At 37.1% G+C, this 27,719-nt stretch overlaps 1 protein-coding gene across 1 annotated transcript in view; it reads right to left on the reverse strand.

Moving 5' to 3' along the window:
* LOC127634784 (pleckstrin homology-like domain family B member 1) overlaps nt 1-27,719 on the reverse strand; it is a 73,641-nt gene that overhangs the window by 41,325 nt on the left and 4,597 nt on the right. The window contains exons 2-5 of the mRNA XM_052114466.1: nt 21,859-21,927; nt 21,651-21,774; nt 16,478-16,660; nt 3,024-3,143 (exon numbers count right to left, since the gene is read on the reverse strand). Of these exons, the coding sequence (XP_051970426.1) occupies nt 3,024-3,143; nt 16,478-16,660; nt 21,651-21,774; nt 21,859-21,927 (496 nt within the window). The remainder of the gene's footprint in view (nt 1-3,023; nt 3,144-16,477; nt 16,661-21,650; nt 21,775-21,858; nt 21,928-27,719) is intronic.

The raw sequence follows: 27,719 nt of genomic DNA on the forward strand, positions 1-27,719 counted from the left end.
GAGAAAGTACAGAAGGAAATAGAGCAGAAACCGAGAGATATATCACAAGGAGGACGCGGTTGAAGGAAAGGCATGCAATATCACACACACACACACACACACACACACACACACACACACACACACACACTTGGACCATACATGTGGAGGTTTTGTCTATTCAATAAGCTTCACATTTTACAGCTACCCAAAGGAACTGATGTGTGCTGTTTTGTGTGTAAATCTCACATTGTTAAAGGGATAGTTCACCAAAAATGAAAATTCTGTCAGTATTTACTCACCCTTTATGCTGTTCCAAATCAATATGCTTTTTTTTTTCTTCCTTGGAACACAAAAGAAGTGATCTTTGAGCAAGCTTTATGCAGATATTTACATACAAGTATAACTGTCAAACTTCTCAAACGTATCGTAGAAGTAAATGATTTGATGTTTTATTATTTGTACACTATCCAAAGTCTTCTAATGTTATATGATAGCTTTGTATGTGGAAAAGATACAAATTGAAGTCATTATTCTTGTTATTTGAGAAGTCTGTCTGTGATTGTAGAGAAAGATTATCAGTGAATAACAACTTAAGTTTCAGTCTGTTCCTCACACACACACAGCTATTGTATGGCTTCAGATGACTTGGAACATAGCGTCTTTTTTATAATACTTTTATGGCGTTTTATCCTTCTCGGAGCTTGACAGTCGTGGTAACTCTGAATTGCCATTGAAGGATTAGCTGTGGAGCTGTGAAGGAATTCTTCACACATTTGTACCTTTTTCCTACAGAAAATATACAGCACACTATAAACCATAATGTTGTCATTACTGGAAAAATCAAGTTGTCTTAATTATACATTACTTGAAATGTCAAGTTCTGGGCTCATAACTCAAAAATCAATGTTTCCCTGAACCTATTGATCATTAAAACCCATATAATTACTATTTGAAGTGTCAATAACTCACTTATTGACAACAAGTGCAAAATTGAGGCTATCAGGAATACCGATAATCCCTAGTGCTTGATTTTTAAAATTATGTTTCCTTGGTCAAAGAAAATGTATGGGGGCACTAAAACAGTTTTAGTTTTAGAGGTTGTATGTTTTTTTAAATTTTTTTAATTTTTTTATTTTTGTTGTTTTGTTGCCAATAGTTGTTTCATGAGATGCCACTATTAGGATGATATGTGTCCCCTTTGGTTAAGTTTGACCCTGTTAACTCTATCTTAGTTCTCCTTGTGCATGTGCAACTAAAGTCCATAGGAATATGTTAAATGGAGAATTAAGTTTATTTAAAGATTGACCTAGAATCAATTATAATCTTCTTTATTTGAGCTGTGTTATTGGTTGGTCTAAATTCCACCCAATTCAATTAGAATTATTAAGCAGAAACAACAACATTTAAATACAAAATCGGAATTAAGTGTACTTGCATCTAGTTACCTTAAATTAATTTGTTAAGTTCATTCTATATGAATACCAAGTTAAGTTAACTTAATTACACACGTTTTGGTGATGCCATTCAGTGCACGTGTATGGAATGACATAAGGGTTAGAGAATAATGACAGAACTTTTATATTTGGGTGAACTATTCCTTGAAGCCTGTACCTCACACCTATATATCAACTAGACAGCAACATACGGGTTCAACTTTACCTTACAATGTTTGTTTATGTGAAGTCTCTTCCCTGCTGTCTAGCAACATATTGAGAGAGCGAGAGACACGGACAGAAAGGCAGAGAGGAGGTGGCATTGATTTATGTCATATTCTCTACACCTCTCTCAAAACCCTCAATCAATCATTAGGGAGAATTCAAACCACATCTGTGTACAGATCACACATTCGATGAGCCTGGCTGGCTCCCTGTGTATCTGTGTGTTTGCTTGTCTTAAAGAGTAAACCTTTGCAAGACTATGTCTGTAAAATAGACATTTTAGAGCCCTTAAAAAGGGTTTGCTACATCAATGGTTTAGAGGATCCTTTTGAAAGAGAAAACTGTTGAAAAACTATAACACATAAACCAGATATTACACACACACACACACACACACACACACACACACACACACACCACTACACGCACGCACACACACACACACACACACACACACATATATATCTCATAGACTTCCATTGATTTCATAGCAAGCTAAAGATATATTCTATCCCCTAACCCTACCCCTAAACCTAACTCTCGCAGAAACCTGTGCATATGTAGATTTAAAGCGAAACTTTTTTTACTAGTGAAGACCACCTAAAATGTCTTCACTAGTGGGGTTTCTACCAGTTTCACTATATTAGTGAGGACATTTTCAAAATATTTGGCACTCACAAGTATAGCCAAACCTATACACACCAATATATTATTATAGTTTTGCATTTTCGAATTATTTTTTATTTTTTATTTTGTTTTCAGATTTGCTATACATTTCAGTTTAGTTAGTTTCATTAATAATTTTGTTAGTTTTAGAGTAATTTGTGTTTTGTGAACACATTTCTATTTCGTTTTTATATATTTTAGATAAGTTTTAGTTTTAGTAATTATTGTTTAGCAGAGTTAACAGAACACTTTTGTTCTGCAACACACAGACACACGCGCGCACACACGCGCGCACACACGCACACACACACACACACACACACACACACACACACACACACACACACACGAGGATCCTTCATGGAGTTTGAACTGACTTATTGTGATATGGGATCTGGGCCGTGTGTGTGTGTGTTGAAAAGATCAATGGTTTCAGTTTCTGAGGGATTTCGAGGCATCAGAGAGCTACAGATAGATAGTTAAATGAAAATTCTGTCATTATTTGCGCACCCTTATGTCATTCCAAACCTTTATGACTTTCTTTCTTTCTTTTGTCATACATGTTTGGGACAATATGAGGGTGAAAAAATTTACAATTTGATTTATTTTTAAGAGTACTATACCTTTAAAGAAAAGAGGTGAAGTGGATGAATGGAGGTTGACAGTGATGGTATGTTAAGTTGGTAGAAAAGGAATAAGAGAGAAGGTAACCTCTACCTGTGCTGTACACCAGAGGAGAAACTGGACTCTTCTGAGGCAACATGCTCTTCATTCGGTTTGCCTCCTCAGGATGGTTAAAACGAAAGGAATGGGATTTACCCAGACAGAGTGTGTAACCTGCAGAGAGAAGAATATCAACACATGTGGACTTAATCAACCAGAGAAAGGCCAAAAAACACCATGTGTGTTAGTTGGTTTTCTTTAAATATACTGTCCATTGAAACCCCATGCAGTAAAGACACCAGGGTCAAAACTTAGTGATGAAATTTTCTTGATGTTAAAATAATTTCACTAATTCTAGTTTAATGTGCAAAGACAACTTTAAGTAAGCCATTTGTTGTAGCTTTCACCTTTTTGGGTGAAAATCATACAATCAAACAAAAGCTGACCATTGAGACAAGTGAGCATTCAGGTCACGTGTCCAGAACCAGCATTCCCGGTAGACATTTAGCACAGGGGAAATAAAAACCATGATGTAGCTCGATTATAACTTAGTTTGTAAACGTACTGACTGTTTTTGATTATGTAGTTCTACAACTCAATAAGCTATAACAGGATGTTTTCTCTTAAAGAGAAAAAGAAAAAAAATAGTATGTTCTTAATTCAGTTTTATATGCTCTTTTTCAACCTCATAATACCATTTCTGTTGTCACTCAGTGTTGCTGCACATATTAAAGAACAAAGCTTGTTTTACTATGAAAGTGGCTTTAACATAACATTTTCCTGATTGTCTTTAAGAGAGCACTGGGTATGAGGGTTTGGTTCAGCTCTTTCCACTAATCTGAAATCAGAAACCACAGACTGGCAGATGGATGCGAGCCTGGAAAAAGGTCATAGAAAGCGGAATAATGGCTTGTGGAAAATATTTGGGACCTCTTTTTCCTCAGTGAAACCCCAAAATATTGGCCTCTGTGGTATTTTTTGCTGGATATGAGAAATGAGTGTGTAAAAGTCTGAGGAAAACATCTCCATTCAAACCTTTCTGTGAATTTGCTGGTTTTACAAAGGAACAACACTGACTGGCATTTAATAGACATACTATATGCTTCATGATAATAACTTCCAGCACAGTTGTATAAAGGTCTATTTACATGCATAATATATTTAGTCTGAATCAATGATGGAACCACATGCTACAAAATGTGAAAGTTCCCTGAATGCCCATGACTGCCCCACCTTCACGTTTCAGTACCCTCTGTTGAGTGGTGTGTCTTGTGTGTCATTAACATTAACATTAAGTCTTGTGTGTCATTAACATGCCAAACCACATTCAGTCTCCTAAATCTGTCTCACGCATTCCTGAGTTTTGTACACTGGAAGAACATTCGGTTTTGACTGATTTCTCTGGACTTTACTTTATAAAGTTCCAAATATGTACACAACGGACACAGATGGTCTGAGCCACACGATGCACAGAATTCATAAAAACAGATGGACACAATGTGCAGGAAAATAAAACCCTGACACAGTCAACACACTTACATAGGAATAACACTTCCAGAGAAACACACTGCAGTCTTGAAACAAAAGCACGCATGTGTGTGTGTGTGCACGTGCGTGCCTAATAGTGATGGGAAGTTCAATTCTTTTCTGTGAACCGGTTCTTTCGGAAGGTTCGTTTCAATGAACTGATTCAAAAACCCGTTTCACCAGTTCATTTACGTCATCACTTAATGACATCACTATACAATGCTAATATGCCGTGCCATAGAAAACACACATAAACACATTAAATTAAACCATATGTAAGTCAAGTCAAGTCAAGTAAGGGCATATTGCTGATTATAACATTGTATTTAATTAAGCTATAATAATAAGGGTGTTTATTATTTACTGCTGCGAACGACTCAATGTACTGTTAACTTGAGAACTGCTGCAAATGACTCAATGTACAGTTTACTCGAGAACTGCTGTCTTCGGATCAGTGTACTGTTGACTCGAGAACTGCTTCGAGCAACTCATTGTACTGTTGAATTGAGAACTGCTGTGATCGACTCAATGTACTGTTGACTCGAGAACTGCTGCAATGACTCAAAGTACTGCTGTCTCGAGAACTGCTGCGAGCGATTCATTGATACTCTTTATCCGAGAACTGCTGTGATCGACTCAATGTACTGTTGACTCAAGAACTGCTGTCTTCGGATCGGTGTACTGTTGGCTCGAGAACTGCTGCGAACGACTCAATGTACTGTTGACTCAAGAACTGCTGTCTTCGGATCGGTGTACTGTTGGCTCGAGGACTGCTGCGAACGACTCAATGTACTGTTGACTCAAGAACTGCTGTCTTCGGATCGGTGTACTGTTGGCTCGAGAACTGCTGCGAACGACTCAATGTACTGTTGACTCAAGAACTGCTGTCTTCGGATCGGTGTACTGTTGGCTCGAGAACTGCTGCGAACGACTCAATGTACTGTTGACTCAAGAACTGCTGTCTTCGGATCGGTGTACTGTTGGCTCGAGAACTGCTGCGAACGACTCAATGTACTGTTGACTCAAGAACTGCTGTCTTCGGATCGGTGTACTGTTGGCTCGAGAACTGCTGCGAACGACTCAATGTACTGTTGACTCAAGAACTGCTGTCTTTGGATCGGTGTACTGTTGGCTCGAGGACTGCTGCGAATGACTCAATGTACTTTTAACTTGAGAACTGCTGCAAATGACTCAATGTACAGTTTACTCGAGAACTGCTGTCTTCGGATCAGTGTACTGTTGACTCGAGAACTGCTGCGAACGACTCAATGTACTGTTGACTCGAGAACTGCTGTCTTCGGATCAGTGTACTGTTGGCTCGAGAACTGCTGCGAACGACTCAATGTACTGTTGACTCGAGAACTGCTGTGATCTACTCAACGTACTGCTAATGCGAGAGCTGTAGACTGGATCATCTTCGTACCTTGATAAAAAGGTAATACAATCAAGTCATAAACATATTTCCATTATGTTTTATTTGTTAGCAAAATACACCTGAAACATACATTTCACCCCTTAATCACACACACGTCATGACGCTCAATGTCAGCAATTCATTGGTTCTCAGGATGTTGGACATCTCCAAAAGAGGTGATTCTCATTTCAGTGTACGGTTGACTCGAGAGCTGTTGCAACCAGAGCATTCAGTCCGATTTTTGAACTAGATGGTATATGGGCTGAAATATGTGCCACCAGAAACTGAATTTGAACCATTTATATTTGAATTTGAATGGCTAAACTTGAATAATTGCATTGAAAAACTGAATTTGAATCACATAATTTGAAATTGTATTGTTTAATTAAAATTGAATTTATTCAAAAACTGAATCTGAATTGTATCATTTGAAATTGAATTTATTCGTTTGGAACTGAAGTCCAATAAAATTTGATCCTCACTGAAAATTAAACTCTCTATATATCTTCACATTCACTTCTCACAATTCAGATTCAGTTCTCAAATTCAATGTCAAGTTACTGAGACAGACATCCGGGTAGTTGGAGGATGAAGGAAGAGCAATCGAGTGCAGATCGATAGATAGCGTTCATTGGCGCACAGGACTCCTCTTGGGCCAATCAGCACCAATGTTTTGGAGTACAGTACGTTACCCGCCATGAAACTATGGAATTACGATTGTGTCAATAATAATGAATGTAACTTTATAAAACTGAACGTAACTTTTTCAGAAACTATCAAAAATATTCCATTACAAAAGAAGAAAAACACAATTAAAATGAAAAAAATGAACTCAGTCGCACGAATTTAACAGGCTCTTCAAATATGCTTCATTTTTTGTTAATGTTTTTCAAAGATTCGTTTTCGCAAATCATGGATTCTGAATACATTGCCACAGATTTAAGCTTAAGCTTCGCAGTTTTTGGTTTGCTGTTTTGAGACAAACCTATCGTGGGGGTAGGCTTAACAGTGATCTACTCTGATTGGATAGTGAGCTTTTGATGGACAGGTGCTCTCTGACCCGGATGTACAGACGTCACTCAGTGGCGCGCATATTGGAAAGCTCTCGCGGTGATTTGTAGTTATGCAATACGTCGTGCTTTGTTATATTACTTACTAACAATATGTAAATAATATTTCACCTATAATTATATAATTTAATATTATATGAGACCTTCGATCGTCTAATAATCCTCTTCGATCAGTCTGTAAAGATGAGCTCTCAGGAGAGACACGGAGCGGCATCATCTTCCTCCTCCTCTTGTTTTTTATTTATCTTTTTTACTTTTTTTTTTAATGCAAAGATCAGGAACATACAAAAGAGAAAGCATACGTACATCACATAATATCAATCAAAACAATAAAGAAGACAAAAATAAATAGAAAAAAATAATAATAATAAAAAAAAAAGATAATAATAATAATGTATATAACAATAAAAGAAGAGGTAGGGCATTACATCACACAAAAATGTTCACATGAAGAGATCAAATGCAGTGCAGATTCTAACAGTCCTTATGACTTTCTTATTAGTAGATACTGAAATCAAATTTAGATAATTTTCTATTTCTTTTAAGAAGACAGAGAAGATAGGTTTACAGTTTAAAAATGTGCATTTGTGAATATAGAATTTGCTTAGGAAAATAATTAAATTAATAACAAAACAGACATTTTCGTTTGTGGGGTCTGAATAAAAATACCCAAATATAATGTTTCTCATATGTATTGAGAAGCCTGGCAAAATCTTACACTTGATAAAAACATCAATATCACTCCAGAGCTTCTGAGTGTAATGACACGACCAAAATAAATGAACCACTGTTTCATCAGAATTCACACAAAAAGAGCATGTTAGCTCAATGTCAGATTTAAATCTTTGTATAAATTTCTTAACAGGATAGAACCTGTGTATCAACTTAAAGGAAATTTCTTTAACTTTATTTGTGAGAATGAATTTCTGCTGTAAAGACCAGATTTTTTTCCAATTAAGGTTACCAAACAAATTATTCCAAAAGAAATCAAATCCCAACAGAAATCAAATCCTTAAGAAATAAAGATCTTATAGTTTTTAGCTTTTGACTCTGAAAAACAGATTTGACCAACAGAAGTATCACAAGGTTTAGGAAAGGATGCAGTAGATACTGGGGTGAAGTAATTACGGTTTTTAAAAAGCATACATAAACCAGAGGGAATAGCACCCATTACTGTAGCAAATTCTTTTGGGGTTACTGGTATTTTGTATTCAGAAAGAAATTCTGAATATCTGAATAAAAGACCTTGCTTATTAAACAAATGCTCCACTCCTCCTCCTCTTGTCCTTCAAGGCAGCTTGAAGTAAGTTCGTGTTACTGAAGTAACCAATAACATCGATAAAAGTTTTATTCATGTAACGTTACAGTGTGCAACAGTTCTGGCTTTATTTTGCAAATTTATTGTTTAACCACTTCAGCTCTGCAGGATATTTTGAATTTTTTAGAGAATTAGGCATATCTGAATTTAAAAGAGCGTCCTGCCCACATACATTGGAGTAAATGGATAGAAATGGTCTACTTTACAGAAAACACTCTAAATTTCAACACAGTGGTGGAATATTGCATATATTTTATTATATTTATTCACAATGTTTTGATAAACACATATAAAATATAATATTTTTATATATTTTTTAATAATTTTTTATTGTCATTCACAAGTTTGCAATGCACTGATGTCATGTCATGATGTTATGTAGTTTGATTGTTTGCTCTTTTGCACAGTTATTATATTCAAGGACGTGTCAATGCAGACAGTGCAGATATCAAACTGGTCTTTATTCTACAGCAAGGCAGAAATCTTGGTGCAGATGCTGCATCTGTACATAACAACCTTGAAATTCTTAACCAGTCGCTCGGGAATACCAGCACAAGGCAGGGTCAGCAGCAGTCCATTCAGCAGTCGGGCAGAGTCAAACAGTGGACCAAGATATGGCCAGGTTTCAGTTTTGCAGTCATGACAATGACAAAACAGCAACATTTTATTTAGCATGCATTTACAATACAACAATAAATTTGCAAAATAAAGCCAGAACTGTTGCACACTGTAACGTTACATGAATAAAACTTTTATCGATGTTATTGGTTACTTCAGTAACACGAACTTACTTCAAGCTGCCTTGAAGGACAAGAGGAGGAGGAAGATGATGCCGCTCCGTGTCTCTCCTGAGAGCTCATCTTTACAGACTGATCGAAGACGATTATTAGACGATCGAAGGTCTCATATAATATTAAATTATATAATTATAGGTCAAATATTATTTACATATTGTTAGTAAGTAATACAACAAAGCACGACGTATTGCATAACTACAAATCACCGCGAGAGCTTTCCAATATGCGCGCCACTGAGTGACGTCTGTACATCCGGGTCAGAGAGCACCTGTCCTTCAAAAGCTCACTATCCAATCAGAGTAGATCACTGTTAAGCCTACCCCCACGATAGGTTTGTCTCAAAACAGCAAACCAAAAACTGCGAAGCTTAAGCGAAATCTGTGGCAATGTATTCAGAATCCATGATTTGCGAAAACGAATCTTTGAAAAACATTAACAAAAAATGAAGCATATTTGAAGAGCCTGTTAAATTCGATGCGACTGAGTTCATTTTTTCATTTTAATTGTGTTTTTCTTCTTTTGTAATGGAATATTTTTGATAGTTTCTGAAAAAGTTACGTTCAGTTTTATAAAGTTACATTCATTATTATTGACACAATCGTAATTCCATAGTTTCATGGCGGGTAACGTACTGTACTCCAAAACATTGGTGCTGATTGGCCCAAGAGGAGTCCTGTGCGCCAATGAACGCTATCTATCGATCTGCGCTCGATTGCTCTTCCTTCATCCTCCAACTACCCGGATGTCTGTCTCAGTAACTTGAAACTGAATTTGAGAACTGAATCTGAATTGTGAGAAGTGAATGTGAAGATATATAGAGAGTTTAATTTTCAGCGAGGATCAAATTTTATTGGACTTCAGTTCCAAACGAATAAATTCAATTTCAAATGATACAATTCAGATTCAGTTTTTGAATAAATTCAATTTTAATTAAACAATACAATTTCAAATTATGTGATTCAAATTCAGTTTTTCAATGCAATTATTCAAGTTTAGCCATTCAAATTCAAATATAAATGGTTCAAATTCAGTTTCTGGTGGCACATATTTCAGCCCATAATGGTACGGTTAATTGCAAAGAAGATTTGGCAAAAGCAGATATCACCAGTTTTAGGATCATATTACTCCCGGTTATCGGCTCATTTCGATTTGGAGTGTCAGGCACATCTGAGGGACAGGTTAAGATAGAGTAACTTGTGGATTAGTGTTGACTCGAGACGCAAACTGTTTATAACGATTCTGTCCGATTTTGTGAACTACTTCAACTCAATCACTAAAAAGAACTGGTTCATAAGAACAATTAGTTCATGAACTGGACATCACTAGTGCCGAACAGTGATAAGTGCTTAGTCTACACAGCTGTGCTCCTAAGGCTAAAAAGCTAAATATATAAAATAGATAAACATGTCTAAGTGTAACACCCCGATCTAAGGTGTCCCTGCCAATGTGTTTTACTGCATGCGATTGCAATTTTTTGTCATCTAATTATTCGCATATAACTAATTATTCACAGAACACAATTGTGAAGGTTAATAAAATGTTTCCAGGACTCAAACAAACTTTCATAAAAGAGTTAATGCTGTTTATTGCAAGTCTTTTCCTGCACCACAAATTAATTACCAACACACCTGCTTCATTAAAAAAAGCCTTGGATTAAAAATAAGATTCCTTTGATCACACAATGAAATGTGCATGTTAATCAAATTATTAGATCAACCCAGCACCAAAAGGAATCAATCTTCTGGTACAATGAAACATTTAACATATCTGTTTAAGGCTATAAATCTGAGGTCAAAAATGGCTAGCTAATTTAACCTCTTAATATTGACAAGGATATTTGGTACACATTATTTGATTATTAAAATTAATAATATACTTGTACCTTTCCCTGGAATCATGGACACAGGTCATGTGCTGACATCCAACACTTGACTAAGAGAAAACAACTGTAATGTTATGATACTCTGAAAACATTTAGGGTATGCTGGATTATAATGTATGCACAAACACATGAACATATTTAGCCATAACAGAACATCAGTGGATTGTTATCAATTTGACCTCAAACTGTACATGGCACCTAGAGCCACTGTAGGGCATTTTTCCGATTGAGCACCATGAGCTCCATGATTGCTAACACCGGCAAAATTAACCGCTTTAAAATTATGTGTACCTCATTCAAACATATCCTATTTAAACATGAGATTCATAAATATATCCACAACATTTATGGAACAACTTACATCTGCACAACGAAATTAATGAACGTGAACTTGAATGAAATGACGCGCTAGTCAGAATAATTGTAATTTGCGTTGCGTAACTTGTGTTGTGAATACACTGTTACATTGTTAAGAAACACGCTACACGTAATGCAATAGATCCTTTCACGGAAAATTAATAAGTCTCTAAATCATAAAGAATTCAGAGTACAAGCTAACTCCTAAAAAGTAGCTAATACTTCAATCTATTGATTATTATTCAGGTTTTTCACAACAAGGACAGTAGGCCTATGTAATTTATACTGCATGTTTGATATGTTTTAATTAGAAAATGTTTATACATTTTGCACGTCATCATCATGTAAAATATATTATTTTCATTGATTTAAATTTTACATCATTTTTGTAAAACTGACAAAAATGAATAAATATAACATGACAAAATACTGTAAATTTTTGTCAAAAGACTAAAACTCTGACTAAAATGAAAAACTGTAAAACTGAACACAGCAGTTGATAAATCAAGTGAAACTGTAGGCCTAATAACACCGTAAACTACAAACATAAAACAAGCAATAATGGGGATAATACATACTTTATTAATCATGAAAATAATATGTACAAGAAGTCAATTTCAGAAGTCACAGTAGCTTCCCCTGACAACGGATCAAGATCGGTAAACACGCAAGTAATGTTTGATTCATAAAAGCATTACCCGTACCAGACAACATACTGTATCCAATTCCAAACGTTCTAGCAGGTAATACAACTTCGCTAAACGGATAACAGATTAACATCTATCCAGACTGCAGATGCCACCCTGAACTGTGTGATTGTGACTGACTGAAGTGAACAGCATCCTCAGCCGGAACATATGACAGCCGGTACTTCTTTCCTGTGTTTACGGACATTATGTAATGACGCAAAGAGGGACGACATAAGCAAAATTTTGCACCAAATCCAACCCAACAGCTCAAAATACAAATTATTTTTATAGGCTTACCGAAATTAATCTGGATAAGTTAAGGACATTGTTTTGAACATTGATTGTTTATGTACTTAATCAATAATGGCAAATTGTTAATTTTTAACCAAATTTTAAACCAATCTTACATAGTGTAGCTTTAAAGTTCAGTGATGCAGGACTGTAAACACTAGTAATCTTTAAACTTATTTGTATCTTTAAGCCTATTTGTAAAATCAAAGTCTAGAAAGACTGAGAGATATGTAGGCAAATCAGCAGTCAAACCTCGAGAGCTTACATATTTGGATTTGATAACTTGAACAATAATTATGTGTACTCATAAGCTGAAATTTACATTTATGCATTTGGCAGACGCTTTTATCCAAAACGACTTACAGTGCACTTATTACAGAGACAATCCCCCCAGAGCAACCTGGAGTTAAGTGCCTTGCTCAAGGACACAATGGTGGTGGCTGTGGGGATCGAACCAGCGATCTTCTGATTACCAGTTATATGGTTTAGACCACTACACCACCACCACTCCAACACTACACCACCACACTCAGCACCGATGTGAAAACTTATAAAATAAAAAAGTTGAATGTTGCAATCTGCACTCACAGATAACAATTCAAAGTTTGTGTACTGAATTCTCAGTTGCAGACAAGTCACAAATGTGTAAAATGACATTCACATAAATACAACTACACACACAAACCTTTACACTTTAACTTTTGTACTTTAATTCATTTTCGAAGCACAACCACTAATTTGCACTTACAACCTCACAAATCTTCACACCTTGACTTTTGCAACTACTTTTGTGAAAAACATGTAACAAAAATCCTGATATGAGAAAGTAAGAACAATGTTTGGTGGGGGAGGGTCAATGAAGTCGTTTTATTGGTTGATGCCTAGAGAGTGAAATGGGATGCAATGACATAATGCCACAGTGCCAGCCATGCCTTTTTGTTAGTGCAAAGCAGAGCCAATGTTATGGATCAACTGGGGATCGTGTTAATTGGGGATGTGCATGCATGTGAATAATTTCACTTGCCTTTTCAGCAGATTTGTTCAATGTGAATTGCCAAGGAGCAAAGAAAAGACATTTTGCACATTACAAAAAAAACTGCTGGTATCATTATTAACACGCTTTGTTTCACTGATGTGTGTTCTAATGAATTTGACACCGTTAAAGAGCGATTTTAACAGCTTCACAGGGTAACATCTGGTTTCCCATGTTAACGTGTAACACTGGTTTGAATGGGAACTGGCGATTACACTTGTCAGAGAAGTAAATCAAAGTGGAATTATTTTATTTGCAACATTAAAGCATTATAGGCTGATTAAATGCTCTTAAACTATCTCAAAGTCATTACAACTGACTTCAAGGAAACGAAACCGGTTAATAATATAAAAAAAAAATGTAATGTGCAAAACGTCTTTTCTTTGCTCCTTGGCAAGTCAAATTGAACAAATCTGCTGAAAAGGCAAGTGAAATTATTCACATGCATGCGCACATCCCCAGTTAACATGATCCACACGGCATTCATTGGCTAGGCATCAACTAATAAAACGTCTTCAGGCTCACTCTCCTGCCGAACATTGGTCTTGCTCTCTCATATCAGGATTTTGCAAGTGCACAAGTGACTTTTGTTTTTTCACAAAAGTAGTTGCAAAAGTCAAGGCGTGAATATTTAAAGTTTTAAGCGATTTGCAAGGTTGTAAGTGCCAATTTGTGGTTGTACTGTGAAAATAAACTAAAGTACAAAAGCTAATGTGTAATAAAAGTTTGTGTCTGTAGTTGTATTTATGTGAATTTCATTTTACACATTTGTGACTACTAGTCTGCAATTGAGAATTCAGAAAACAGCTTTTAAATATTGTCCGTGAGTGCAGATTGCAACATTCAACTTCATTTTTTTATTTGACAAGTTTTCAAATCGGTGCTGTGAGTGTAATTTTCAACTAATGAGGACAAATATTTACAATGGAAGTTCTCAAATCCAAATATGCAAGCTCTCGAGTTTTGCTACCGTTTTATCTTCATAGAAAAGGGACAGATTTAACCCCTCCCCTTTTCTTTGTCATCCTTTTCACAGAGATAAGGAAATATCTGAGAAAGCCTAATACACTCCATTTAAAATAGAGATCAATATATAATATAATTAATAAATGTTTATCCTGAACTTTGCCCAATATATTTTTCTACCCTCTGCAGGAATTTCCCTGTTTTGTAATATTTTGTTCAAATTAAATCAATTATAAAGTTTTTTAAAGATGTGCCTCTGAGCATTATCCTGTTCTGTTATCTGAACCCTCACCATCATCATGTGAATGTTAGCAAAAACCTTTACAGCCTTGATCATTTAGGATGCATGGTGTACTACTGATGTAGGCCAGGAGTTGTCAAATTTTTCAGACCCAGAAATATATAGTATACCACACACACACACACACACACACACACACACACACACACACACACACACACACACACGTTGTGTTTCCATGTTTTATGGGGACTTTCCATAGACATAATGGTTTTTATACTGTACAAACTTTATATTCTATACCCTAAACCTAACCCTACCCCTAAACCTAACCCTCACAGAAAACATTCTGCATTTTTACATTTTCAAAAAACATAATTTAGTATGATTTATAAGCTGTTTTCCTCATGGGGACCGACAAAATGTCCCCACAAGGTCAAAAATTTTGGGTTTTACTATCCTTATGGGGACATTTGGTCCCCACAAAGTGATAAATACACGCTACACACACACACACACACACACACACACACACACACACACACACACACACACACACACACACACACACACACACTTTGTATATTTTAAAGATATTCTGCTGTTTACATACCAGACACCTTAGCCAGAATTAAATAACTAAATGACTCATAGATATTGAGTCTGAAATAAATCAAGAAGTTTGCCAGTAAATTTTGCAACTGTCTTGTTGCATCACAGCAAGTAGAAAGGGGGAGGTGGAACAGACTTCTAAGTTCTCCTGATTACTACCAGCCCTACACTGACTGTGCTTTCAGCTTTAATCTATTTGACCCAAAGCATTAAGAGTCTGGAAAGAATAACCACAAAAATGTCTCCATTTCACTTTCACAGTTTGCATCCCTTCACTCGCATGTGGCTTCTTTATGCAGATGAGGATGAGATCTTTCATAATCATGACTCTTCTGAGTCATTGAATAAAATGGATTTCACAAAGATTCAAAACCTGAAAGGGAGTTGTCTTCATTTGCATTGCCTTATGTTAATCCTGCAAGTCCCACCCAAAAAAAAACAAAGACAGAGGTTTAATCCAGTCAATATTTGTACTTCACAACTGAAGAGTGTCAGAATAAATATGCCTGGTGAACGTTTATCCAAGTGGCTCTCACTGAGAAGGAGAAAGCTTGAAAATAAGCAAAGCAAATAATGGATGGTTTGTTGAGGAAATCGGTGAGGCTGAAGCATGCAGGAATTATGGTCAAATGTAACCTTGGGGAAGAAAATCAGTCAAGTTTAATCTAAGCTCTATAGCAATCGCCTCTGGAAGCTCTGAGTCACAGGGTTGCATAAAAAAACAATCCAAAACCCTACAAAAATTACACTCCGCGTAACGTCTAAATGCAATACCCTGCTGGAAAAGACACATTATGTATTTCCAATACATAACACATCGCATTCTCAGGTCATAAACCTCTTCACCTTTACTTACTTAGATCGGCACACTGTTTTCCAACGCAAACAAATCAAAACAATCACGCCCAGCAAAACATCAGTATTTTTATTTAAACTGGTGCGTGTATTTTTTTAATGCTAAAATCAATTAAAATGACCAGTAAGCCATTCATAGGTTGATTTCTTTTAAAACGCGTGAATGTTGTGGCTTAGCAGGCTCAACCAAAGCATTAGATTGTCCGAGCAATGGCAGTAGTGTTTAAGAAACCTGTTTGAAAATAATTTCGAAAGAATTTTTGCAATTCCATTTGGTGCCACAAATGGCGCTTAAATTATACACTGTAGCTATAACTGCATGGCAGTCCTATACCATAAATGCTTTTTCTCTCAAGCACTACAAACACAGCATGAGGTCTGAATTCACAGACTGTTCCAATCTAGTACACAGCAGTAAAACCAAGTTACACACCAATCAAATTATGCTGTAGTTACCTTGTGTGAGTTGTGTTGGCCTGGTGACTGGGACCCCATCGAGTGAACACAGGTTTCCACAGGGGTCCAGAGTGATGATCCCTCGTCTGTTCTTAATTTTGCAGTGTTCTGCTTCAATGCCAGGTCCCTCGATAATTATGTCCTGAGGTACAGGGGCATCATCACGGCCTATGCATGTCACTCCTTCAATAAAATGTTTTAAAGGTCACATAACTTGTTTTAATGTTTCAAATAGTTTCACCTATTTCAGCTTAATATTCATAGTCAATTATAAGTAAGACATTTGGAGGTAATTTCCCTGAAAAATTTCAATTCTGTGGCTCTGTGGCATTTTCAAAACATTGCTCTATTTGTTTGAGAATCCTGACCAGCCAAACACATCAACACTGGCACAACCAATGGTAAGAGCATTGTTGGGGAGTAGTTTACTAAGTACATTATATCATCATAAAATGCTATTTTACTGTGAACGCTGCAGTGGAGACGAGGGATCAACCAAATGCGCTTACATTGACCTTAGCACTGGGAAAACTATTTAAGTGAATTGGTTCTTTCGGACAGTTCATATAATGAACCACTTAAAATAAATGATTTACTTATATTTAACATTGGAAACTCTTATTCATTTAAGTTGAGTCGGATCTTGCAGACGGTTCATGTTAATGAACTAGTTCACTAAAATGATTCACTAATTCATTTGAGGCATGTGCAGCCTTAAAGGGGCTTTGCATTCTTTTTGAAGCAAAATATTTAGGGGCAAATTCACTAAACAGTTGCGTCACTTTTGCACATGGTAATTCAGCTTATTCAACTTATTCACTAACCACCCGCAATCTACTTTATCAGTCACAATCAGCACTGAAATGGCGCTGCGTCTTGAATATTTAAATTAATTATTGTCATTCTGAGCAAACACACTCCTTTTTACATGATGTAAATTAGGCTCAATTTAGATTGCTCTTCATTCAAGCTATTACTGCCAAATGAAAGTAGGTGGTAACATTTATTTTATTTAAAAAAGATGATTGTGAACATATTCAACCGATCATATCAACAGTAATTAATCAAATATTCATCAAATGATGCAGAAGAGCATTATAATCTGGCATATATACAGACGTGCGCTCTCATCAAGTGCACGTGCCGCATAATTAAGAGATGATCAATGTGACTGCATCAAAGTGATGCTATAGAGTCCTGGCAGGTTGTGTCAAATATCATGGTCTGTGGCATCCTCCACAATATAGTGCTCAGAATCCTCCACAATATAGCGCTCAGAATCGAACCTCAAGATCAGAAATGTGCATGCAAATTGCATTCAGCAGTGATTTTTAGGGTGCGTTTGCACAGTTTCCCGATATGGATAATTTAATTAGAGAATCAGGCACTAAACCAGCGCAGAGAGCGCATGCAAAAAACAAAATGCCGCTATTACCGTCATTCTTGAATCTGCACTTTAGTGTGTTGCTGCTGTTTATCACTATATTTTGATTCAGTAATATAAAATAGGGTGTTTTCTAGTTTATTATTGTTTATAAGTATAAATTTATGTTCATATTTAATCTGAACATATCTGTTAACCCTTACTGAAATTAAACATGGTTTTACATAGTAATATTGTAGTAACCATGGTTCATTTTCATAAGGGAATTTCACCCTTGTTAAATTGAATACTTATGAGGTGATATTATTGAATTCTGCTATCAGAACTGATTGCAGAATTAAATAACATCATCCGATTGTTAAATGTAAAAAAAAAAATCTTCAATGTATTTAGCAACTTTTTGTTAGTGGCTGGTAGTGCAGCTAACTACTTTTTTAAAAGAGAAGCTTGAATGTAGTTTAACTTCTTTAAGTTATTGCTTGTACTTCCGCTTTATATATGAGGTATACTTTTTGGATGGCAAGTTTTTGATGTGTTTTTGAGATTCAAGTTTGTTTTAATTACCATGTCAGACTGTACATATGCCTGCGGGCTTGTTTAATTGAATTTTGGTGAAAGCATGGATTTTGAGCATGGAGCATGGACTTTAGTCATCAGACTTTTACAGGCAATGTTAAGAGAAAAACTTGACATGGAGACGTGCCGTTTCAAGGAATCATGTGCGTGGTTAAACATTTCCGTGTTCTATTTCCACTCTGCTCTGACCTCTGCAGGCTCACACACTCGACCAGTGACGCAAATGGCCTCATTACACTGCGTAACACCTCACAGTCTATTAATAAGACTCAAATACTTGCTCTTTTTATATAAAAACATAATTAGACTCCCCTGAAAAGGCATGTTTAAATTTTTTCTGTGTGTGTCCAACGCTGTGGACGTACTGTTATACTTGTGTGACTTTATAGCTAAGTTCCACTGGGAGGAAGTCAGCTTGACTCCTCATCCTGTCTCTATTCTGATAGGTTGAACACATCATTTCCTGCACCTTTCTTTGCATTCCAATGTTTACCATGACGACTGTGAAAAGAGGGCTAGGGAAGGGTGTGGCGAGTATGTCTGTGCAGATTTGGTGTCATTAGAACTAGCCTGACACCTGTGTGTAATTGGAGACAAGTGAACCCTTCTTACCGTTAAAGTAATAATTCACCAAAAAATTTAAACAAATAAATTTAAATGTTATCCGTTATTCACTAAAAATCCTCACCTCGTCTGTAGCTCTTAAACTAAATATGGAGCGAGTTGGAAGTCAATGAGCAATCCTGTGTGCATGCTTCTTTACGTTTTTATGTGAAAAGCAGAGAATAAGCTGATGATCACAAAAATGTAAATGCCACTTTGTCATGTGTTTTCTTCTGTTGTTGGATTTTTTTAATTAGCTGATTTTTGTTATCTGCATAGTGGTGTGCATATGAATGTGCTCACTGATATAAAAGTCATTGGTTCTCATTGCAGTGATTTTTATGCAAATTGCTAAAGTTTTACACAGAAAGAAATTAATTGAATTTTTTAAAATTGATAAACAATATCGATTACAATTATAAAACAAAACATAAATAAAGCATTACTATACTATTATGTCTGTTCATTGCACAAAGCTATTGTATGCTTCAGAAGACTTGGAATATAGAGCACGGGTTGTTAGAACACATTTTATGGTAATTTTCTTGTATTTTTTTGTCCATTTTGGAGCTTGAGAGACACGGTCACTATGAACTGTCATTGTGTGAAAATCGGAAGAGTTTTGTGCCTTTTGTGTTCTACGGAGGAGAAGAAAAAAAATAGATTTCGAATAACTTGAGGGAGAGTAAATTGTGGGTGAATCTTTCATTTAAGGCAGGGATCGGGAACCTTTTTTCACTGAGGAGCAAATTTTTAAATTTTTGGTTGATTCGTTTTTTTGAAAGAGCCATAGCACAAACGAACAATTTTTTCGATCAAATAAAATGTTTATATTGCCCATAAACACAAAAACACAAAAAGAAAACAAATATGCAACAATTAATAGGTAACATGTTGTAATATGGAATTGAGTACACGTGTTTGTGCGGGCCTCCATAAAATTACTTAATTTTACAATTGTTCATGAAAAAGTTAACTTCCCTTTTGGGCTGGGAGATATGTAAAAAAAAAATATTTGAAAGATAATCGCCTTAAAAATATTGCAATAACTGATTATATCATCAACCCCCCTGCTGAGGGTCAGTTTGCTTTAGTGATTTTGCTTTAAAATTAAAATTAATTTATTGAAACATGAAAAACTTAAACAAAATACATTTCTAAAGTCACTTTAAATTAATCGAAAAAGCAATTAAAATAACGAAGTAATAATTATTTTTAAATTTATTACCATGTTTTTGTTTTTAATACAAATAAATATATTATATATAACAGTTTGGCATTCACAATTCTTAAGAGCGAACTGCTCCGTGGAAATAAAGCGAAACTCACAGCACCTTCTGAGATGACCGGAGATCACTTGTAGCATTCTTATAGACGACTTTATTCTTACAAAACGTTTTCAGACAAATGAAATAGAGAAAAAGGAATCATAACTCTTTTATGTTTCATTGCACTCCCCAGAACAAACAGCGAATCAGACACAAGCATTGACAGCTTTTCTTTTGTTTGTTTTTATATAATAAAAATATTAATAAAGTGTGTTTCTTCAAGTGTTTGTCTTTGTGAGTAACAGCATTTCTTGTCATGTGTCACTCCGAGATGTCTTACAGGTCACCTGCCTATTGTGGGTAGATGAGCAAATTACTCGCGCATGAAATACCTGCATTTGGACAAGGAGCTTGCGAACTAGATTGAGCATAGTCACATTTGGCGGGTGGCAGGTGCTATTTCACACCCTGGGCGCACATAAAAAATAAATCTTAGAAAATATTCTTAACCGCTAAGATCAATAGTTATTGTGAAACAGGGCCCAGAACTCTAATCATTTGCGTGTCTTGGAGAAGCGAATATCAGATCTCAATGCACACACATATCGAATCAGATGTGCATAGGTGTTTGTTCTTTAAAAAAATAATCATGTTTCGACAAACGCACGTCTTTGTGTCTAATTTCTCGTCATACAGAATATCACTCAGAGAAGTCTTACAGGTAGCCCTCCACAGTGGCTGGTACATCAGCAAAATTACCCGCCACTGTGCATGAAAAATCTGCAAACCTTGTTCACCAGGAGTAGGCTGTATGACAAATACGTGAGAAAGGAAATCAAAACAGTGTCTATGACTTCAAGCTTTGCAATCACACCCACACTTTCTTCAAGAAAACTATATCTAGAAAGTTTTAAATGATCATGTGTTGGTGAATGGAGTGACACCCAGTGAGCCACTCGATTTTTAACAAAGGGCCTGCTATAGCTCGCGAGCTATAGGTTCCTGAACCCTGCTTTAAGAAATAAGATTAAATAAGACACAGCGGAATCCATTTTGAGAATATTTACAGAAAATTCTTATCCTTCTGCCCTCTTCCTCTATGATAATCTCAGTGCAGCATTTAACCCCAGCAGGCATGTGGCCCCAGTCAGCACTAACCATAGAAGACACATGCATGCACTGTTTCATGAAGGCACACACAGATAGAGCAACAAATATAGAGTGTCTTATTTACAGCTCTATTCTTTGTGCAGGGCTTTATTCATGGTTATTTGGGTTTGTGTGTGAGGGAGGGAGATCAAAAGATAAATAATGTCAAACGGAGAGAGACAGAGAAAGAGACCTTCTTTCAGAGGTAGTAGAGTTATGGCCACGCTGAGTCTTCCGCTGCCCAGGCTGACCAGGTGAGGGGAGGCTGTTTGAACTTTCAGTAATTTTCCTGTGTCAATCAAGTCTAGGGGTGGGCTCTAAAACAGCAGAAGGTTCTTAGCATTAAAGATGATTAATAGTTTCTCATACTCAACGGAAAATTAAACAAATGGTTCACTAACCTTTGGAGAATCAAAACTCTGATCTGACTCCAGTTCAAGGGCACACGCAGGGTAGTTTGGCTCTGTGTCCTGAGTCACACAATGGAGTGCAAAGTGAACATATATAAATAAACACATATGTGCAAACATATTTTAACATACACATTAGTGTTGTACAATGTTGAATGTAATAATAACTTGCCTTTATGCACTAATTACCCCCACAGGAAATATGACATACTTAAAAGGAGAAGTTTAGTAGAATGCTCATGCTGGTAAGTGATTAGGGACGAGGGTTGTCCAAACTTTAGAAATGACAAAATAGTACTATAAAAAGTCCATACTCAGTATAAATCAATGGCACAACTAACAGCTCTTGGCCTCACGGTCATCAAACACAAAAATCCCCAAAACACTTCAAGGCAGCTATTTTCTGTCTTTCTATTGGATACAAGTAGGATACAGTACAGCTCCTATTTACTTAAAAGGTTAAAGACAAAAATCTGCAAAACAATTGGTTGAGATTACAATCATAAAGATTACCGCGGAGACGTAGCACGTGTGGAGGCTTCACTCTATTCTCCGCGGCATACACGCACAACTCACCACGCGTCCCACCAAGAGCGATAACCACATTATAGCGACCACGAGGAGGTTAACCCAATGTGACTCTACCCACCCTAACAACTGGGCCAATTGGCTGCTCAAGAAGCCTGACTGGAGAACTCAGCATGACCTGGATTTGAACTTGCGACTCCTGATGTGGTAGACACTGTCTTTACTTGCTGAACTACCCAGGCCACCTTATTACAATTACTTTTAACCAACTCGACCAAGGTAATTTTTGGAGGAATTATGATGTCAATGACCCTCAAGTTCACACAGGTGTCCTAGTAGAGTAACCACCAGGGGCGTGTCTAGGGGGAGGCTGGGGGAGGCAGTGCTTCCCCTAGGATAAGCTCTGCCTCCCCTGAGAATTTGAGAAATAATCTGTCCATCTGATCAGAGGCAGCGGCAGCCGATTTTGCCGGGGCTTCAGCCCCAAATGTTTTGAGTGTAGCCCCGAATGTATTTTGAATAGTTGACTGACAAATATGAAACCAGACAAAAGCCTATGTAAACCCCTGAAATCATAAGTTGCCTTATTTCATTGTGCTTTGGCTTTGCACATACTGCATACAGCCTGTAAAAATAGACATAGGCATAATCTAGCCTATAGAATAAGTTCCTTTGCTGTCGGTAGCCTATGGACTACTCCATTTCTTCCTCTCTGTTGAATATGCAGCAGGTAGAGGAGGAGCTTACACAGTCGTTGACATCAACTAACGTTACTTAGTGGCGAGTTAACGGCAATTAGCAGGAAAGACAGCAAAAATTAAGCAAATGAGGCTTTGGGGATTTTTCCGAAAGAAGTCAGTGGGTAATAATTCACATTTGTTTTTGTCCTTAAAGTCTTAAGATCATCATCTAGCTGGCTTTCACCCACAGTAGGCTAAACCTCAAGAGTTGTAGCCTCTAACCTCCTTGTTTAGATTGACGCAGCTTGGTAGCTCTGAGTTAGCGCAGTCGTCTCTCACACCAGAGACTATGGTTTGAGCCCTGTTTGAAGTGTACTTTTCTTGTTTATCAGGTGTTGTTTTCGCTAAGGATAACCAATAAGCATTAACATAAAATATATGTGTGACTTGTTTTGTGATATTAGTTTGTAGGAAATATACACTTTGATTTGATTAAATGGTTTTGTAGAGTGTAGCAAAGATGAGCAACAGACTGAGGAGCAGCAGCAGCAGCAGCAGCAGCTGTGCCAGAATCAGGCATGGAAACTGGTAACAATTAATAAGTCACTTTACTTTAGAGAAAGTTAAAAGTGAAACATTGTTTATCTCAATGATCCTAATGAAAGGATTTTGACAGATGAATTATTCTCATAGTGATGATGAGAATTATATACAGTTCGATGCCATGGTGTGTCAATGAACTTATACAAAATCATTCATGTATTGCTTTAACTTAGGATCTTATACATCATTTTGACTATTTATGTCAAAAAATATAAATGATTTATATTCAACATTTTTTTTACCTCACTTTACTCACTATAATACAGGTGAAACTCGAAAAATTTGAATATCGTGCAAAAGTTCATTAATTTCAGTAATTCAACTTAAAAGGTGAAACTAATATATTATATAGACTCATTACAAGCAAAGTAAGATATTTCAAGCCTTTATTTGATATAATTTTGATGATTATGGCTTATAGCTTATGAAAACCCCAAATTCAGAATCTCAGAAAATTAGAATATTACATGAAATCAATAAAAAAAAAGGATTTTAAATACAGAAATATCGGCCCTCTGAAAAGTATAATCCTGCATATGTACTCAGTACTTTACTGCAAAATACCTTTTGCATTAATTACTGCCTCAATGCGGCGTGGCATGGATGCTATCAGCCTGTGGCACTGCTGAGGTGTTATGGAAGACCAAAATGCTTCAATAGCGGCCTTCAGCTCTTCTGCATTGTTTGGTCTCATGTCTCTCATCTTTCTCTTATAATGCCCCATAGATTCTCTATGGGGTTCAGGTCAGGCGAGTTTGCTGGCCAATCAAGCACAGTACTACCATGGTCATTGAACCAGGTTTTGGTACTTTGGCAGTGTGGGCAGGTGCCAAGTCCTGCTGGAAAATGAAGTCAGCATCTCCATAAAGCTTGTCTGCTGAAGGAAGCATGAAGTGCTCTAAAATGTCCCGGTAGACGGCTGCGTCGACTCTGGACTTAATAAAGCACAGTGGACCAACACCAGCTGATGACATGGCTCCCCAAATCAGCACAGACTGTGGAAACTTCACACTGGACTTCAAGCATCTTGGATTGTGTGCCTCTCCATTCTTCCTCCAGACTCTGGGACCTTGGTTTCCAAATGAGATGCAAAATTTGCTCTCATCAGAAAAGAGGACTTTGGACCACTGAGCAACAGACCAGTTCTTTTTTCTTTAGCCCAGGTAAGACGCTTCTGACGTTGTTTGTTGTTCAGGAGCGGCTTGACAAGAGGAATCGACATTTGAAGCCCATGTCCAGGACCCGCCTGTGTGTGGTGGCTCTTGATGCAGTAACTCTAGCCTCAGTCCACTCCTTGTGAAGCTCCCCACACATTTGAATGGCCTTTTCCTGACAATCCTCTCCAGGCTCCGTCATCCCTGCTGCTTGTGCACCTTTTTCTTCCACACTTTTCCCTTCCACTTAACTTTCTATTAATGTGCTTTGATACAGCACTTTGAGAACATCCAACTTCTTTTGCAATTACCTTTTGAGGCTTTCCCTCCTTGTGGAGGGTGTCAATGATGGTTTTCTGCACAACTGTCAGGTCAGCAGTCTTCCCCATGATTGTGAATTCAACTGAACCAGACTGAGAGACCATTTAAAGGCTCAGGAACCCTTTGCAGGTGTTTAGCTGGTTAGAGTGTGACACTTTGAGCCTACAATACTGAACCTTTTCACAATATTCTAATTTTCTGAGATTCTGAATTTGGGGTTTTCATAAGCTGTAAGCCATAATCATCAAAATTATATCAAATAAAGGCTTGAAATATCTTACTTTGGTTGTAATGAGTCTATATAATATATTAGTTTCACCTTTTAAGTTGAATTACTGAAATTAATGAACTTTTGCACGATATTCAAATTTTTCGAGTTTCACCTGTATAACTCTTTTGTGATGACATTATGTTAATGTACATGAAAATTCAAGAGTCATGATAGATCTTAGGGCAATCCCACTGATCTGCTCTTCTAATACATTTTCTTCAATGGTATTGGTCCGGACACGGAAAGGATTGACAGATTGATAGCTCTTTCTCGATTCTGTGGGTGGTGGTGCATGGCCGTTCTTAGTTGGTGGAGCGATTTGTCTGGTTAATTCCGATAACGAACGAGACTCCGGCATGCTAAATAGTTATACGGCCCCGTGCGGTCGGTGTCCAACTTCTTAGAGGGACAAGTGGCGTTCAGCCACGCGAGATGGAGCAATAACAGGTCTGTGATGCCCTTAGATGTCCGGGGCTGCACGCGCGCCAAAATGGGTGGATCAGCGTGTGTCTACCCTGCGCCGAGAGGCGTGGGTAACCCGCTGAACCCCACTCGTGATCGGGACTGGGGATTGCAACTATTTCCCATCAACGAGGAATTCCCAGTAAGCGCGGGTCATAAGCTCGCGTTGATTAAGTCCTTGCCCTTTGTACACACCGCAAGGCCCTGCGATGGACTGGCGACCTCTCCAGGGTGTCCCCAGCTTTCGCCCAATGTTAGCTGGGATAGGCTCCAGCCCCCCGCGACACTGTACACAGGATAAGCGGTTGACGATGGATGGATGGATGGATGGATGGTATTGGTCCACAATTTGACATATGTAGCACTTGATGAATTAGTTGTTTGAAGCTGATTTGCAATAAGTTATGTGCTGTATCTGTTCTTTTGCATCACAGATGATTCAGGGAGGAGAGAGGATGTTGAGGATAGTACTAGAGTGGAAGATTTAGGAACTGTAGAAACAGGCCCAGCCAGAGCAAAACTCAAAGAATACCCTCTCACCAGCTTTGGACTACAGGGAAGTGGTTGCTAGTGTGAAAATAAAATTGTCTGGGCTAAGCCTCGGATGTCCTTCAATGCTGGAAACGCCTCTGCATCTGATGATAAATTACAATTTAAAAGTGGATTGTTTTGTGCATATTTTTCCATCGCTAGCAGATGAGTGAGGTCTGACACAACAAAAATCCAGTTTAAGCCCTATAGTCTAATAGTCAAGTCAAGTCAAGTCAATTTTATTTGTATAGCGCCTTTCACAACACACATCGTTTCAAAGCAGCTTTACAGAATATCAGCATTAACAGACGATAAAACTGTAATGTCTATAAAGTCGATTAATCATCATTGTGTAATTTAGATAAAATATGATTTTTAATAGTGTTTAAAAATAATTAAATGATAATTGTATTAATAACCCCAGTGAGCAAGCTGTAGGCGACTCAAGAGTAATAGGGGCCCTGTGCCTATCTCTGGGTTCCTGGCTTAGAAAAAGATATGCACTAAAATAACTTAATTTTGCGCTGATTTTTTCAATTGTTTATGTTGCCCCCCCAAACATGATATCCTGGTAACCCCTCTGGTAACCACAGGTGTACTCCATCACAATAAGTATGGACTTGTTACACTAATATTTAATATAAAATAGCTGTAGGAAAACAGACATTACAGTACATTTTCCACATTTTCAGCTTGATGTGCCAATCCTGCTCAGCCTAAGAGGAACATTTGTGGAACTTTTCCACAGATACAATACTCACTTCCTGAATGAGGCCACTGCTGTTCAAACACCCTAATAACCAATCCACACACCTGGTAACAATCAGAGTGCACTCATAGCCATTGCACCTTAACTATGATATAAAACAGTTTACTTCACTAGTATAAATGACATATAAGGTATTTAAAATGTAAACTCAATTAGGTTAAGATGAAAAGAAAAAAAACTGTAATGCATTCCGTAATTTAAATTGAGGTTTAACTTGGTTAATTCACTTTAAGGGTCACCTTTAATTTCTTTAATCCTTTAAGAACTTTAAGGCCTTAAGTTCATGGTTGGCCACTTTTCAAGGGGGCACTTAACATTAAAATGATTAACTACTTTATAGCTCAGTAACACGGCATATGAACCACAAATACCTTACTCCACTTTCTTTGAACTTACAGGTAGATATGTGTGTTTCTATTGTCCCAGTGTCATGCTTTTGAGCTCAGGATTATAGATGTGGGTAACTATACAGCGATAAGGACAGGTTTGCTGTTTACACATTGGTGGATCTTTGTTAGATGACCCTGACTATG

The sequence above is a fragment of the Xyrauchen texanus genome, chromosome 42 (genome assembly GCF_025860055.1).
Source record: "Xyrauchen texanus isolate HMW12.3.18 chromosome 42, RBS_HiC_50CHRs, whole genome shotgun sequence".
Lineage (NCBI taxonomy): Eukaryota > Metazoa > Chordata > Actinopteri > Cypriniformes > Catostomidae > Xyrauchen > Xyrauchen texanus.